At 37.4% G+C, this 17538-nt stretch overlaps 1 protein-coding gene across 2 annotated transcripts; it reads left to right on the plus strand.

Annotated features, from left to right (window-relative positions):
• Nucleotides 1-548: 548 nt before the first annotated feature.
• Nucleotides 549-17478, plus strand: LOC136267037 (RING finger protein B-like). 2 transcript variants are annotated; one of them, XM_066062098.1, is made up of 23 exons: nucleotides 549-811; nucleotides 2374-2689; nucleotides 3273-3416; nucleotides 3465-3516; nucleotides 8051-8126; nucleotides 8186-8240; nucleotides 8932-9037; nucleotides 9204-9261; nucleotides 9708-9784; nucleotides 9944-10024; nucleotides 11086-11170; nucleotides 11634-11768; nucleotides 11814-11909; nucleotides 12296-12388; nucleotides 13370-13439; nucleotides 13678-13769; nucleotides 14076-14168; nucleotides 14538-14597; nucleotides 14921-15034; nucleotides 15088-15177; nucleotides 16184-16290; nucleotides 16398-16494; nucleotides 17159-17478. In XM_066062098.1, the coding sequence occupies exons 1-23, from the start codon at nucleotides 737-739 to the stop codon at nucleotides 17321-17323; spliced, it is 2337 nt and encodes a 778-aa protein (XP_065918170.1). In that variant the 5' UTR covers nucleotides 549-736; the 3' UTR covers nucleotides 17324-17478. The 2 variants fall into 2 exon arrangements, with proteins under 2 accessions (XP_065918170.1, XP_065918171.1); XM_066062099.1 differs by lacking the exon at nucleotides 549-811 and adding an exon at nucleotides 1308-1507.
• Nucleotides 17479-17538: the final 60 nt, after the last annotated feature.

Genomic DNA, 17538 nt, shown 5'->3' on the forward strand with positions numbered 1-17538 from the left:
TAGATCAAACTATTGTTAAATTGTAAAGGCAATTATTTTATATCAATAGTGGACTGTGAAAATGACCATGATTATAGGTTGCAATTTTAGTGGACTACAAGTGGAAAATTTTTGAAAATGGCAATCTCAGGACTGGATCTTGAGGTACTTTTAGTCAAACCCCTGTAAACATGCACAGCACATGTATGTAATTTTTGACTTGATTCTTTCAGTTCTGCCAGTGATGCAGCTTGTTATTTAGTCTGACTTCTATAGCCAAATCACCATTTACAACTAGCCAAAAGTCATGTACAATTAGCTTTTTGGCCACAACTAGCCCCTTTTTTAGCCCCTGTTCAAAACAAGTGCTTAAAGTGCTTGTAAGCACAAGTGCTTAACCAGCCATGCATATCTGGTGTCCACTGAAATGAAGTGATCTTATTATAGCCAGAAGTGGTCTTGTATAGCTAGATGTGGTCTTTGTAAAGAAGTACAATTTATGAAGTTCGGTTTCCATTTTCAATTTCCACTCAGGGTTTCCAAAATCTCCCCCCGACCACGCCCCTAAATGATCAGTACATGCGGCGCCTCCCCTCGAAGCGCCAGAAGTAGCCGAGACTGATTTTGTCCTTCCACGATGGAGGAGCAGATGGAAACTAGCAGTAACAGCACTAGTGTGATAACCGGTGATGAAATCCAACTGTCAATTACGAAGAACTACGCACAATCCTGGAAAACCTGGGAGGGCGTGTGAGAAATGGTACAAAATTGGCATGATGGACTTTTCAGTGCCTCCCCCAGTATCACTACAAATCACCTGAAGTTCAAAAAGGTACACATGGGCATTACACTATTAGGGACGGGCGATTAGGGAATAACTTTGGGTTTATTATTTGCTACTATAACTGTAATGCACTTGTCAATTTCATGCCCCCCCCACCCCCCACCCCGGGGAGGGTGGGGAGAATACAGGGGATTTGACAAATCATGGTGTCAAATTCCCCACTACTGGGGCAAAATCGGCCGTCAAATCCCCACTATGTCCCCACCCCCATAGTAGGGGATTTGACAACACCCCAAGGATGTCTAAGCAAATATTTCATATATGCGACTAGTAATAAGCCTGCCCTGTAGCTAGTAATATTATAGCAAGTGCGATTTTATTGCTTAGAAATGCAACTACCGAAAATTGGTCAATGAATTTGACAACTGTCAATTGCCCCAGGGGTGGGGACAAGAAGCAATGTCAAATCCCCACCTGGGGTGTGGGGACGCCCAGGGGTGGGGGGGTGGGGCATGAAATTGACAAGTGCATAACACCCCAGGGAGAAATCATGTGCAACACTTGCAAGTCTTCAAGCAAGATTCTTGCACGGAAAATGTGCAAGTCACTAGAATCTTGCAACTCATTTTCCCTGGGACTTTCAGCTGCAAGACTGTATTATATGTTATAATATGATGGCTACGCTTAACCTGGGACAGGTCGGACAAAGCTACCTTAGGGAAAGTGTTAGAGTTGATAGTACCAGTAAGTAGCTACTTAGCTAATTTTTTTAATTCATTGGTCTCTGTGGTGTGCTGGTATAATGTTGCACAAGAATTATTGTCCCTGTTACAACAGAAACTCCTCTTTGCCAGCTGCAGATTGACCAATAGCGAGGGGTAGGTAACAAGCTAAAATCGTCTACAAAATTTCAAAACTTGAAATATGGGTGCCTATATTTTATCTTCCAAGAACATTTCAATCCATAAAATTCAGTAATTCCATAGTTTAAAATTCAGTAATTTTAAATTACAAAATCCATTATTTCAAATATACAAAATTTCAGGCAATATTTCATCTTCCAGAAATAATTTCAGAGGTGACCTACGAAATTTAAAGTCATTACCTACCGGCCAATAGTATTCTCCCACCACTTAGAATCACTTTATTGAGATTCACAGGAAAACAGAATTTTTTGGTTATTGTTGTACTACGTTAGGTTTATTTCAGTGAAGTTTACATGCATGGGGTCATAAATACTGCATACATGTGACGTAACTGCGTGATGTGTCAAGACAATTGTACTGGACCAGACCCTTTTTCTCCCTACCCAAAGAGAAAAAGTGGTTGAGATTACATAAGCGAAGCGGTACTTGGCCACATGGTTGGCAAGTCATTGAGTAGGTAATGCAAGTTTTGTCTTGAATTAATGTGGTTCTTATTCTTAGTCCACTCCTCATAATTATTATTTCTCAGCAGTTTATGAAGAAAGTTTTCTTCAAGCTGGTATATAGCTATTCAAGTCCTGTGTTGTGTTTGCCAACCAGTGATGTAAAAGCACACCTCTATAGAACCAAAATTTTTATGCCACCAAACTGCCATTTTGTAAATGAAAAATATATTATTTTTAGATTGATGTGAGCAAAGCAGCACAAACTCCAATGGGTCCCCCTCCATCCCAAGATGCGTGGGCCAGTCAAGCTGGAGCTGATGGGATGTCACTGGCTGAGTCAGAGACTGATGGTGAATGTTCTAGCTATTACCGGGTGACATGGGAGCCACATTTGAGCCAGCAGACCGAAGTGGGGCAGCTGTGTTATGATCCTGTCAATCAGTCACTCACGATGGTTAATAAGGACATTGCACTGCACCGACGCTGTTTATTGCTTGGGTATACCAACAAAATGAACTTAGAGGAGAATCAGAGAGCCTCTATAATAGGGAAATTTGGTATGTGACTTTGTACTTCCTTGTACTGTGTGTGTAGTGTCTTTCTGCAGTGTGTGTGTGTGTGTGTGTGTGTGTGTGTGTGTTGCTCTCACAACCATTATCATTCCTAGCTTAACATTGGCAACTGGGATCTGCATTCACTTATTGACACTGTTGCTACTGTGTCTTCTAGGAGAGGTGTCAAAGTTGATCGATAGGCCAACTTGTTGGTGGGAGAACTGTGTCATTTTACCAGACACAGTTGTAGCAGTGCTTGAAATTGCATAGCATAATCAACTTATGTGTTTCCACAAAATGTTCTATTTGAGTAGTTAGGTGAGACTGCTCTATTAGAGTATCTTGATCTCAAGCACTCCCAATACAGACTACCTTTAGGCCAAATCCTACTAAACCAAGGCAAAGCATGTTGGCTAATGACTAGAAATAAGCACAATAGTTGCTGTACTATAGTAACTGGGTATTGTAAAAAGTGAGGGGAACTCTTCAGATTGGGGGGAGGCAATTGCTTCCCCATTTCTCTGCCCCTGTAGCTACTGCTCTCTATGCATTTATTTGCATTATTAACATTTCTTGACTCTTATTGGAGAAGGAATGAAGATAGGAGCACTAGCTTTGCTTCGTGACGGGCGCCGTGTGTGTGTCAGAACAAGCCAGGATTGCTGGAGATTTGGACTAAAGCAACACAGTATCTTCCAGGAAGAAATACTCACAGTATTTGTAACTCGTAAGTCAATCCCATTAGTGGTCACCTTGTTAATGTCATTTACTACAGAACGCAGTGAGGGTACCAGTAATGTTGGGTTTGAGGAGAGCACTCCACCATGGTCAGTTCTGTTTGTAGCTGTAAGGTAACATGTTAGGGAAGATTTTGTATGTATATAATACTTAGACTCTATACTAAGATGTTCTATAAGGAGGAACCTAACCTACAAACCTAACACAATGAAAATTACACAAAAAGTTTAAAACATACACTACACACACAAACACATAAAAGCCTTCTTCACAGGTTCCTAGTGGGATATAAAAACCTTTGATGGCAAGAAGTCAATGTTTAAGTAGTGGTTGAATGCTTATAATATCTCAGATCCCAGTTGTTGTGGCTCCCTTGGCGCATACCTAGATTGCATGTTGTGGGGGATCAAGTCACTACTGGGTCTGGGATTTTTTTTCTGCATTCTTCACAGTTTCAGTTACATGTTTCTGACTCCCTGTATTTATAGGCCTGGCCTTCTCACAGGTCCCTAGTGGGATAGCACTTATACGTATATATCACACAGAGCAAAACAGGGAAGAAATATACATATGCACACAAAAGCACAAGATTATAAACAAAAGAAAAACAAAAAACAGCAGTACCTAATCACAAAGAGTAAACTATAAAATAGTCAGTCGCTGTTCTTATACATCTTGATGGCTGAACCATCCTTCACATCAAGAGATCACCGCTTTGTATGGGAATCTCGAAAGCAGACAGCAACTGCATGCAGCAGAGCAAAACCAAGCCTCAAGCATATCCAACACACAGTATCCGAAAAACGTCTGTCTTGTGAATCACAGATGGTTAGCTATCCTCTTCAGAAATGTTTCACCTCACCACCCAGAAGTCCATCAGCAGAGAAACACAATGGCGTAAAACTGGCACTACAATCAGCACAGGAATCAAAATGTATTCACTTCTTACCCTCCTCAGCAGTGGCTAAGACTGATTGTGAAGTGTGGGATTATCATTATTATTTTGAAATTCACCGAAATATATATTGTGCACACATAGAATGCTCTAGAACTAAAGAGATTAATGTATTTGTCAATAATAGTAGCGGTCCTAAGCACTACAGTATTCTGCATCTGATGGACACTAATATCAGTGATTTTCAATCTTTGAAGGAATGTTATTAGATAATGAGCCCAAGGCTCCATGGTACAACAGTTACTTTAGTCAGTCTGTAGTTCTACTAAATACTTCTTGATTTTCCTGTTAATATCCATTACACAGGCAATGTCTATCAGGTAAGTACGTCTGTCATCTTTGTCCATAAGCATTAAATCTGGGTGTCTTACAGAAATCCTCCTGTCAGTAAAGATACAGCAGTTTGTAACATGCATTTTCCAGGACTGGTTCAGTCTGATGTTTCACTGCACAGGAAAGCCAGTTACCAGACACCAATGAACTGCAGATGCAACAGCATTTTTTGTGTAAAAGGATCAAAGGCTACAGGATGAATTGCTTTTTGGGAATGACTTGAAATTTGGTGTGTACATAGCATAGCCATCATAGCAGTACCTTTATATGGTTTGAAAAGCAAATAAGTAACAGCTAAAAGCAAAAATAATAAATAAATAAAACTACTGTAAATCACTGTGTTGAGATACTCTAATAGAACAATCACTGAAGAGTAAAAAAAAATGTCAAGAAAAAACTTACCAGAGTTCGAACCAGGGATCTCCATACTGAACATCCAAATCCTAACCATTGCTATCATGGCTGTTCACCTCACTTAATTTCTATATTATAAATGCAAATTCTAGCTGAATTCATGGCATCATAGTTTCACCAATGGAAATTCTAGATTTTTCTAGATCATAGTAGGCTCTTTTAGATTGTTACAATAATGTTATACTTTCTGTCTTTAATAATCATCATTGTGCCTGTAGATTAAAAAGAAATATGAGTAAAATAACCCTAAAGCCAGTTGGCTTTGTGGCCATATAGAGTATTGACACATCAAATTGACCACCTAAACACCAAGATGTTCACCAGAATAATTAAGTTCTGTTGCATACATAGATGGGTAAGTTCTTTAGTTAACTAATTCACTATATGCTTCAATTCTGCGACTAGAGTACGTCTCTATTACAGACCAACACTCACACTACTGAAAATGATGAATTCCATTTCCTCGATGAACCAGAGGAGCCGCATATGCTTTTAGAAACTGATCATAATTACGATTTGGTAATACAAAGCTACTGTATCACTGTTAGAAACACTTATTCTACACTCAGTAACTGACCTTTCATAAGAATATTGAATTTTGTAAAGGCTGGACTCACCATTGTTGACATGAGGTGGAGGGATTCTTACTAATGCCCATCTTCACAAATGAAGCAACTAGATGACACAAAAAGACATTGTTGCAATAATTCATTTTCAGTGGCAAACACAAAATGTATTAGCTCCCCCCCCCTCTCATTATTTTATTACATATTTAAACTTTTGCAGCTGCAAAGAGTGTTTACAAAACTGAAAGTAGCTAGCTATATTGCAAAAGATGTGCAGCTGAAAGTTGACTATAAAAGCCACCATACTTAGCTATATAATGTGTAAGGTGTTAAAAGTTAAAGTACTTAAAATACATTTAGGTAATACATCTTAATCATGTATTGGGATTATGTTGGAAAATCTTTGCTACCCCCAGATACAATTCTAGCTCTTTATATTTCTCACCATTTTCTTATAGATCTTTATTCCTTCAGAGTAAGATTGGGAGATACATAAACCTTGCTCCATCTTGCACTTTTCCTTAACTTAGTGGCTCTTTTTCTTATAGACCATATGCACTGTTCACTATCCAATGTGACCCACAGTAGTGGAGATCTTCCCAGTCCTTGAAAATTTGTGACCCAGATAGCTACAGACGCAAAAATGTCCATTATTGGTAAGAAGGCCTGGCCAGGTGTATACCACTTCATTACATTACTAGTATGAAGAAAAAAATGGCACTAGGAAGAGATATAAAATTTATTGATTGACGCACCCCAGCTATCAATTAATGGAAAGTGTTGTGGCTATTCCACAGTTTTACAGTACAAATAATTGTACAAGAAGAGCCTCCGCAATCAATCCAGTCACTATGGAGATTGCTACTAAATGTGCCACCTACTGAGAAGTGTAGTCTTGCCATGCAGGTATTGCTCTGCTCATTATACAGCAGTACAAATGAAAGAACAGGATGAGAATTGCCCTTCTGCAATCAACATTTACTGATAAAATCAGAAATAGTTAAAGTATTTAAAATCTACTTCATCTTTTTCTTCTCCTGTGGTAAAGAAAAGAGATAGATTAAAAAGCCCCAAAGCCGGCCACCCCAAAGCCAGCCATAGGCCAGTTTTGGGGTATACAAATACAAAAAGAAGTGAAATCTAATTCAAAACAGCCAAGCTGTAAAAAAAGAGTGCAGCCCTCAGAAAGGCTATGGTGAAAAAATATGTGAAATCCAAGGTGGCGGCCAAGAAATGGCCATGATGGTATAGGCTAATAGTAAAATTTTTAATAACGGCAATTAAGGTGAATTTTATGCCAAGACCAAGCAGCACCAAATTCACCTGAATTGTCATTATTAAAATTTTTACCATTAACCTACCACCACAGCCATTTCTTGGCCACCACCTTCTTTTTTCACCATAGCCTTTTTGAGGGCCGCACTCTTTTTTTACAGCTTGGCTGTTTTGGATTAGGTGTGTATTATAGCCACGCACAAGCAAGTACAAAATTATATCATAACCTCTGACTCAGCATCACTTTTACAATCACATTAATAAAATAATTGGTTTGTTCTTTTTTTTTTCCTGAGTATACCAACAGGACTGACTGCTCAGCATAATAATAAAAAAATAAATATCAGTATAAAGTGTCTTTAGTGTCGGATCAGTATGAAGATGTGATAACTGATGGCCACTGCAACCATGAAATTTTCTTGTGCCATGAAATAATTTGTCAGTAATATGAAATTACCATGAAATCTCCTGGATAATTGGGCCAATACAGTGCACTTGGGCAAGTAGAGTACAGTTATGTATTTATAAGAAATGTCACAAAAACAGTGCCACTCAGACGGTATAAATGATTACATGTATGAACATGTACATTGCTAAAACTAGCCAAACTGATCCTCCTACAAGTTTGTTCTAAGAGAATATGTAAATACTTACTGATAGTCTGATTGGCATTTGCACACTCAAGATGAATGCCCCAAGTAAGATAACCAAGAAGTACAATATAACACTTAAAGCGCTGCCTATGCTTGTTTACAAAAATTACAGCACTCAGAAGCTAATACAACGCTCGGCTTTACCTAGTGCTGTAGTAACCTCTCGATACACCCCCTCATGCTGTATTTTCTGTACACACATGCAGCAGTGCTTTAACTGCTATAACTTACAATGCTACCAAACTGTATGATACACTGTAATACTGTGCAGAGAAAAGGAATTGTATTATAATTCACATATCATATCACAACTACACAACTGTTAGATACACCATATTAGGGATATCATGCATTGCTTTGTGGGATATATTCAATGACTTGTGGTCAGTCTTTTTCGTGGTGTTGGTATACACTTGCTTTTCTTTAGTAACCTTTTTCAACTTCTGGACGGTGACACATGCACTCAGATATGGCCAATCGAACCAGAAGAGTGGAACTGCTTTGTGAGTATAATTCCTAACTAGCTCCTTCAGTTGTACAATCTGTGCATTCTTTTTTGCAGTTGAAAAGATTTCTATTCCTTGAGAGACCAAGTTCATCTGTCAACACTAACTTAGGTAAGGCCACGCATTTTATGTACAAATGTTGTACTCTTGTAGTACAAGGAATTCCCTTTCTTAGCATGGTACATCTCTTTCAATATAACAATGGTTTATATTGCTTCCCATTTGGAGTCTGCATACAGCTTTTCTCATGTTGAAAGATCCACTTTCTTAATGTTGTACATATAAGCATGAGACTACTATGCTCCAAAAATCGCTTTTGAGCAGCGCTAAAAAATTCACTAATTGTGCTTTTGAGAATTCAAAATTATGCCACCATAATTGGCTAATAATGCCAGTTTATTGATGTATCAAACCATTTTCATTGATGTTTAAGTTTCAGATAGTCTTGAATTCTTTAGCTGGTTGCTGTATTAGAGTATTTAATTTCATGGTCGCTGTATTAGAGTATTTAATTTCAATATGACTGCTTTATTAGAGTAAATAATATTCAGTGACTGTTTCTGACTGCTCTATTAGAGTATCTCAATCTTTTTAATGGAATTGTGCAATCTGCAGGCTTTCCTATAAGCCTTATAATCACTTCAAAATGCATAATTCCTGATTCCAACACATACCTATTATGCCCAAAATTATGCCGGCATAATCATCGCATCCCTATCTACATACATACGTATATATGTATGTATGTGTGCATGTATGTATGTATGTATATACATGTGTGTGTGCACATCCCATGTTACAGGTACATTACTGTTGGATGACTCACTGCATGGTCAGTTGTACATAAGAGAGGTTTGGATACAGGACATGTCCGAAGAAGGGCTGGATACAGGAGTGAATGTATATGAGTAAGCGTGTGTGTGTTTAGTTAGTACTATCTCTGTGTGTACATATGTGCAAGTCTTTCTGACTAGCGTCCCTTCCACCATTCATTAATTCTGAACCTACAGTGTAATTAGACATATACACAAACTAAAACTGTGTGTGGTGTATTGTCAATTTTCTCTTGTCTAGTATTAAAGTTGATCGTGATCGCAACTCCACAGAAAAGAAGAGTGATATTGAATATCGGGTGAGTGCATGACCCCATGACCTGGCCTGTAAATAGCTACCAGCCAACACTTATTAACAACATGTTTAAAATTACTTTTTTTAAATACAAAAGGACAGTGTCACCTTCAAAATTCTATAGTACTGTACTTCATGCTTACAGAATGGCTTTATAACTGTAGTGTAGTGTAATGTAATCTTATTTTAAAAATGGAAGGTGAAACTGCTGTTATTTATGTACCTAGAGTTTCTGCATGCTTTAAATTGATGAGTATTCCATGCTACAGTAATGCTTTTAAATCTATTCATTGCAACTTGTGTAACATGGACACCTTGGGGCCAACCAATAATTTTCTGAATTCCAGACCAGTTTACAAGTACTAAGGGGTACTTTGGGACCTTAACTAAGTGTCTGGATTATGTATGTGTCCTAATTAGCTGTGAGTGTTCCATGTTCCTTTTCTACAGTCCAGCTGTATATGGGTGAAGGCACTGAAGGTTAGACCAGATCTGGCTGGCAAATACTTTGATCTTTTGAGTGATGAGTAAGTTTTATCAATCACAACAGCCACATATGCGAGCTTTAAAAAGGCCTCAGTGTTAATTGGCACCTCATTTTGACTGCTGGCAGGTGTGGTTGCTTAGATGCACATGTATCTGATTTGTTTGAAGTAAAGTAAACTACATTCTTATCATTTCTATAGTCCACCAAGTTGTGATGTACGCCATGCTGTATTGTATATGGACAAAGATGTTGCCAGCATACTCACCGATCTCTTCTTTAAGTAATATGAGTTAATTTGTGTTTGTGTACCAAGCAAGTGTCGGTATTAGACTATTGTTTTTGTTCATGTTAACTGTTTCGTATTGTGTAAGGATATTGTTGGTTACTTGGAAGGATGGAATAATCCCACATGAACATATTATGAATTGCATGCAAATTTTGTAAATGTTTGCATGAGTCCAGTAGTCAATGGAAAATATTGACAATTAAGGAGTTTAATACATAGATACATATTAGTATTCACTTTATTGGCATTTCACTTAATTACAACACAACAGTAGGAACTTTGTGGTGAAAACAATGCCACAATAGAAATGACTGTCATCAAATTATCGCTAACAGCCTTTAACATTTATCAAACAACCACAAATGACCATCCATATACACTGCGGTACATATATCCCTATATATAGATCTGAGGCAGACAAATGCATGTCTTAAAAGTATTTTTAGTAGTTATTATTATTATTATTATTATTAGTACTTTACAGTGACCAGCACTGAAGGTCTGACAGCAACATGTGCTGTAGCCTTTGGATTACCTAACCTAACAAGAACTGGAGACTTTAAATGATTACTTAACCTAGCTAACAATAAGGTGAAACAGAAAAGGGCCAAAGAAAGGAAAAAAATCCCTCCTACCCCAGGATTCGAACTGCAGGCCACCCAATGTCTAGTCGAGCGCCACGCTCAGTCTCCTCCAGGAGGGATGGATTTTCTTCCTTTAAACCTAAGTATTTACTATTTTAAACCTAAGTATTTACTATTATTAGTACTTTACAGTGACCAGCACTGAAGGTCTGACAGCAACATGTGCTGCAGCCTTTGGATTACCTAACCTAACAAGAACTGGAGACTTTAAATGATTACTTAACCTAGCTAACAATAAGGTGAAACAGAAAAGGGCCAAAGAAAGGAAAAAAATCCCTCCTACCCCAGGATTCGAACTGCAGGCCACCCAATGCTAGTATTTAAGAACAATCCATTACCAATTCACATGGGTTTCTTCTCCTTCCTCCCCATAACAGTTGTTTTTTTATTATGGATGACTTCCCCTTTCAGGAGACATGGTGAAAATGCCATCCCAATAGAGAACAATACACCACATGATAAGATGTATGCTCTACAACAAGACCCAAACAAAAAGGTATGTATTATGACATTGTCATTGTATATGATACACTGTAAGCTAGAGTCTGTATCAGCTACTGTATGCTATCTCATGAATTTTGTTTTCCAGACCTCTCAACTTCCTTTAACTAACAGTGAATAGATGAGGTTTATACACCCCTGTAGGAGTGAGCCAGCTAATTCTCTTTTGTAATTCACTCGTTACAATGGTTTGACTATATACTAATAAAATCTTAAACTACACTTGTTATTAGTTTGTTAAACTGCACTAGAATTTTTTAAACATCTTTTTCTTCTTGTTTAGTTATAGAACGTAGTCTCAGGTAGATAACCAGACGAGTGGCTGAGATGAGCACACCAATAGCTTATCAGAAAACAATAGCTTGAGACAGAGAAGCATGTGTAAATTATTAGCATATAGAGTGCATGCATGCGTGGGTCTCATGCATAATATGTCAGCTTTCTGTCTCTGATTTTAGGTGGTGCTCTGTAATAAGAATTTGATGAAGATATTAACAATGTCAGGAAGGATACCAGATATGGAGGAAGAATTGAAGAAGATACAGCAACAGAAACAAGAATACATCACACACAATGACCTTAAAGAAAATGAGGTGATCACTTTCAGTTAGTGCCCACCTCAGTGATGGTTACCATAGCACACAGTGCTCATACATGCGGAAAAGATGGTACAAATGGTGGAACCGGAGTTTTTAGTGGATGCTATTACCATTTCAACATCAGATAGAATGGAGGTACATAGTTAGAGATTTTTTTTTTTTAAATGGTGTAAGCTGCTATATTTTGGAGTTTAAATATATAAAGAAGCATTTTTTTTATTTTAAAAGTTCCAATCCCAATCCCTGTTATGCAGTACTACCGACATATCCACATGATTTATTTGAACTGCTGTTACGGTAGTGACTGTTTAGTTAGATCATTTTACCCCTAACTTAACTCTGTAACTGGGTCCACTAAGTTTTGCTGCAATACAGCTTAGGTTAGTGCATGTACTATAGCATCATTATTTTTTTATGGATGTTGATTTGTTAATATAAGTAAGTCAACCATTTAGTGATTCTGTCTATAAACTGACATGTACAGTTCCACGAAGAGTTGTCATTGTACATGTACACTGTAGGTATTGTATTCAAAGGATAAAATAGAGATCCCAAGATGGTGGTTGAGTACAGAAGAAGTACATGCCAAGAAGATATCTTGTAACTTACCAAATGTGAGTATGCGTATTGTGGTTACCCAGCTGCATATGGGGTATACAGGGCCCTGGTATAGGGAAGTTATTGCTGACTGTCCATGTCTCACATAATAGCTGGAGCTGGAATCTAGTTAGTGGGACTTCAAGTTTCTCAACCTTCACCCATGAGATACAGTACAGCCTCCTGCAAAGTACTGAATGAACGATCGATATACTGTAATAGAACAGTCACCAGATCGAGATACTCTAATAGAACATTCACCTATATAATATACTCTAATAAAGCAATCAATCCTATTTTTTGCATACTATTCTATTAGAACAGTGAAATATCTATAAAATTTTAAATAAACAGTCAATTCTACATTTCTATTTCAATTAATTGGAATGATTTTGAGAATAACGCTTAAGTTTTGGAGCATAATGCAAGCGATTTCCAGGAAATTCTGAATAGAATAATGCAAAGAAATCATGAGCATAATTACCTCAACCCTACTGGTTCTGCCTTAAGAGGATTTACTTTGAGCAAGAATCTTATACTCACGTTGTTCCAGCTATACTAGTGGGGACCTGGTGTTAACTGGGGAAATAGTCTTCCCTACTGGAGACCTGGTGTTAACTGGGGAAGTTGTTACCCCACTGTATTAATAGGGACCTGATTTTAACTGGGGAAGTTGTTACCCCACTGTATTAATAGGGACCTGATTTTAACTGGGGAAGAAGGATACCCACCTGTATTAATGATCACATGATATTAACCAGGGAAGGAAATACCAACTGTCGATGTCTCACATAACAGGTGAGGTTTCAGGTTGACTTTTTGTGCCCACACCCTCACCTGTAAGACATGGTACAGGTGTACTAGTCCTACCCTTAGAGGATTTTCCACTACTAGACCTGAGTATTCTTGACTAGGTACATAAACTAAAGAGCTGTTTTGTGTACATAAAGAGTGTGTGTTTATGGGTATGTGTGATCCTATCATTCTCCCTCATGTAGTGTATGTGTGCACCGACCAACTTGTGCATCACCATCCTACAGACTTGGCAAGGAGGAACTGTCAACACCAGTAAGTGTGAAATATGTACCCCTGTACAGAAACACTGCACGCAGTAATATTTAATTGTTCTAATCAAGTTACCTGCATAATAAAGTCACCCATATATTAAACTGACCAAGTTAGGATTCATGATTACTACTTGTTACAACCTGACCTGCCTAATAGCAATTACTTCTTTTTGACATAAAGGTGACCAGATTACGACAGTGTCAACTCTTACTTGTTTATGTTTTAACCATCTATGTAGCTGCCAGGCATACAATGTTAACAAGCCTGTTGGCTGCTCAGACGTGTGAAAAAGCTCGTGCACAATATGAAGATAGTGACAATTTTCTTAAAGTAAGTACTTTATAGTACATATCTAGATAGTTATTTGTATATTACACTAATACTATCTTGGCTAGTTTTATACAGTAGAACCTCTTGAAAATGACACCCTAAGTTTGACATGTAGCATATAGGTATTAGCACACCTCCTTGATAAAGACACTTTTAGGATGTGGTACATGTGTTCATGTGTGTGCGTGCGTGCGTGCGTGCGTGCGTGCGTGCGTGTGTGCATGCGTGCGTGCGTGCGTGCGTGCGTGCGTGCATGTGTGTGTGTGTGTGTGTATGTGTGCTAGTCTGTGTTTTGTGTATTTGTAGGGTAAGGAAGATGCAAAGTATTTGACTGACTATGAGCAAGACATCATCCAAAAGAGGGAAAGGGAACTGGAAAAAAGTAAAAATGATCTGAAGGTACAAACGTGATATACATCTGTGTAGTGTACGTAGGTATATCATACAGTATACACAATACATTATAATATATATATTAATACTGTCCTGTCTCAAATATCTAAATCTTGATTAACTGAACGCTTGATTGTCTGCATACTATAGTACTTTATTACCTGGTGTGTGTTCTATTAGAGTAGATGTATTCTGTAGATGTATTCTATAATATTTCTGGAAAATAAATGAACTTATTTATATCTAAACAAATTCACTTTTTGTGATTGAACTGGCACACAAATGTTTGGGATAATGGGATTGCAGACTAGTACCATTAATTTGTGTTGTGTGTACGACTGTACAAGTATAGTTCATGTTGTGTACTTGTTACAGAAACAATTTGAAGATGCACAGAAGCAGAATGAAAAGGTCATGGATGACTTGAAGACAAAGGTATGGAAACCATATTGTAGTTACTCAAATGACAGATGTGCAAATTGAGCTGGTTTATAATCTGACTATCATATGTTTAGCAAGATTAAAATTCACTGATACAGTGTGTCAAGCAATTTGGCTGATAAACATTTGGTAGATTTACTATACAGCCAATATCATATGATATGTAACAGTTTTTTGGCAGTTTGGCAAATTTGCATATTGCAAGTTTACCTTTTCTCAATCTCTAGTCCCTCCCGACCTTCATTGTTTAAGGTCTATGGCCTTACACATACACAGTCATATTTCAAATAACTACCCTGTGTATGCTGTATGTACAGTTGGAAGATGTCAATCAAGCCTATTCTAATGATAAGATTAGATTAACTGAGAAAGATGATCAGTTGTTGTCTAAGTTTAAAACTGAGAAAGCCCAGGACAAAGCAAAATATGAGGTACTGGAATGGTATATATGTTACTGACAATAATTTATTCCCACAATCAAAAGAATTTGATACAATTGAAGGATACAGAAGGACAGGAACTTGAGAAGAAGATAGCTGATACAGCTAGAGAGTTAGAAGAGATGAAAGATGATGTGAGTAGTGTATTGTATGTCATACTGAACACAGTAGCACATTCCGCTGCAGCTGAGTGTTAAAGTGACCAGTATTGGCTGACTGTTTCATTAGAGCATCTCAACCTTTTGCACAAACTAAATTTTTATAATACACTAAATGAAGTTAACACTCCTATAGTATGACGTGATACAAAAGCATACCTGTACCTAGTTTATAGAATTCCCTATCCTCTAGTAGTAACCCATCTGGCATTTGGGAAATAATATGCATGACTGCTCTATTAGAGTATATTGATCTTTTACAAGTGGAGGCCCTAAAGTGATTTATTCTGTGAATACTATCCCACTATAGTATGTTCACGTTGAGCTGAACCCTGAAAAACAGCTAAAAATTAAAAGTGGATTTTTTCTCAACAGAGTTAACATTTCAGCCAACCAGATGATTATTGGTAACAGCAAAGGTGTCAACAACAGACATGTACGGTTTGGCTCCATTACAAGTTTGGGAAAGGGCTCTAATGGACACTGTAATTATATGGCTTCTCCATAGGAAATGTATTGTGAAAATTTTGATTGGCCGTAAATATTATGTCAAACATTTGAACAACAAGATTTTGAAATAGTTTTAGCGGATCAAGCAGTACTACAAATGAGCCAAATTTCAAGAGTTATTAAATGTTTTTGAGGATTCGGCTCAACGTGAACATACTATAGGGACCTACGAGTTTTTCTGAAGGATCTCCATTTCCCTCACTGCTACACTTACAACTGCTTGTGCAATATTCAGTAATATCTACAGCCATATTAGCATACCCTCTTTAAGAGATTATATGATTTTATCTGTACTTTTACAAAAGTAATGACTCCCTGCATCCATGAAACATGTCATGATCTTTTTTGTGGAAACGGGTGACCCTTTAACTAGGTGTCCATCCCTAGGGCAGTGTGCTGTGTTAAGAAACTTGTATTTTTGTGCATACCATAAACAACTAGTAAACTATTGTAATCTGTTGTACATGTGTAGAGAGAGAGGCTGGAAGGTTTGGAGAGAGAAGCTGAAGAGATTCATCAGAAAAACTTGAACTTTAACTTGGGACAGACAAAAGTGTTTGTTGAACGACTATCAGTAAAGTAAGTTTCTGTATTGATCTACCCACTAAATTATGTGCATACTTTCTGAGACCATCTGAATGTTAAATTCTACCACTCCAGTGGCATTTATATGTTGTTGTTCTCAGGGTTCAGGAAATTGATAGTATCCTGAAAGTCAGTGATGGTGTAATGAAGAACTCTGAGTTACAAGATATCCTGACCACTTTGAAGGTTGAAATAGAGGTGAGCCTGAATATGTGCTACTGAGCTGTACCCACACCTGACGCTCAGTAATAATGTTTGTTTTACAAAAGTAAGTGAACATAATATTATGCTGGTCTATCACTTGGAATCCCTGGGTTCAAGTCCCTCTCCATCAGGTTTCTTTTTTTTTCTAAGAATATAATACTGTATCTATTGAAGTACAAGTTCAGGCATAGTAATCTTTTGTTATAATCATATACCAATTGCAAATCAGATGAGAGTGCTATAAAAGTACTACTCGAGAAAATCAATTATCCAAGCCAAAGTAAGGTAGTTTAATAGAGTAATTTGATAAAATGGTCTGTGTGTTCTAGGGAATGATACACATGCTCTAAAATTCTGTGTACAAATAAATGATCATTAATTCAGCTATAATTTCCTGAATACTTTGTGTTGTTGAACTGGCCTGCACAGAGAGTTTTATCTTACATACTTTTCAGTTATGCAACGCCCTTCCCACTACATTAGTACCTCAAAAAATTAATTCCATTGTTTTACTTTAATTTTGGTATAAATCAGTTTGTTATGTTATGCTGCTAGAGTTTTGTGTGTTCCTTCTTCCTGATACCTGAAATTCCATCGTTATGTTCCACTCCTTAATTTGTAGTGTATGTTTATAATGTGTCACTTGTGTCTGTTGCAGGAGTCAGCCAAGATGGACAAGTGTTACATGTGCAACAAGAAACAGCGTAACTGTGCACTTGATCCTTGTGGTCATGAAGACATCTGTACTGACTGTGCAGAGAAAATGGAACGATGTCATCACTGTCGAGTTAAGATCATCAAACGACTTCACACATTCTCATAACAGCTGCCTGAGCTTAATTATCTGACAATATTTTTTAGACAGCTGCTTTTTATCATCAAGAGTAATACTGTTTGTTAACTGTCACTGTATTTGGTTTCATGTGTCTCATTAATTTTGTGTATGCCCATACAGTATAATTTATTTAAGCTTCAAGAATTTGTAGCTATAGCAGCTGTTTATAACACATGTATACACTGGAGCTAATGAGGTCACCT

The sequence above is a fragment of the Dysidea avara genome, chromosome 9 (assembly GCF_963678975.1).
Source record: "Dysidea avara chromosome 9, odDysAvar1.4, whole genome shotgun sequence".
Lineage (NCBI taxonomy): Eukaryota > Metazoa > Porifera > Demospongiae > Dictyoceratida > Dysideidae > Dysidea > Dysidea avara.

Excerpts from the sequence above, each read along its gene's own strand:
- LOC136267037 (XM_066062098.1), top strand. The coding sequence starts at position 737 with ATGGTACAAAATTGGCATGATGGACTTTTCAGTGCCTCCCCCAGTATC. Across the intron at positions 812-2,373 it reads ATCACCTGAAGTTCAAAAAG|ATTGATGTGAGCAAAGCAGC; the intron begins GTACACATGGGC and ends TATTATTTTTAG. Across the intron at positions 14,598-14,920 it reads TGGATGACTTGAAGACAAAG|TTGGAAGATGTCAATCAAGC; the intron begins GTATGGAAACCA and ends CTGTATGTACAG.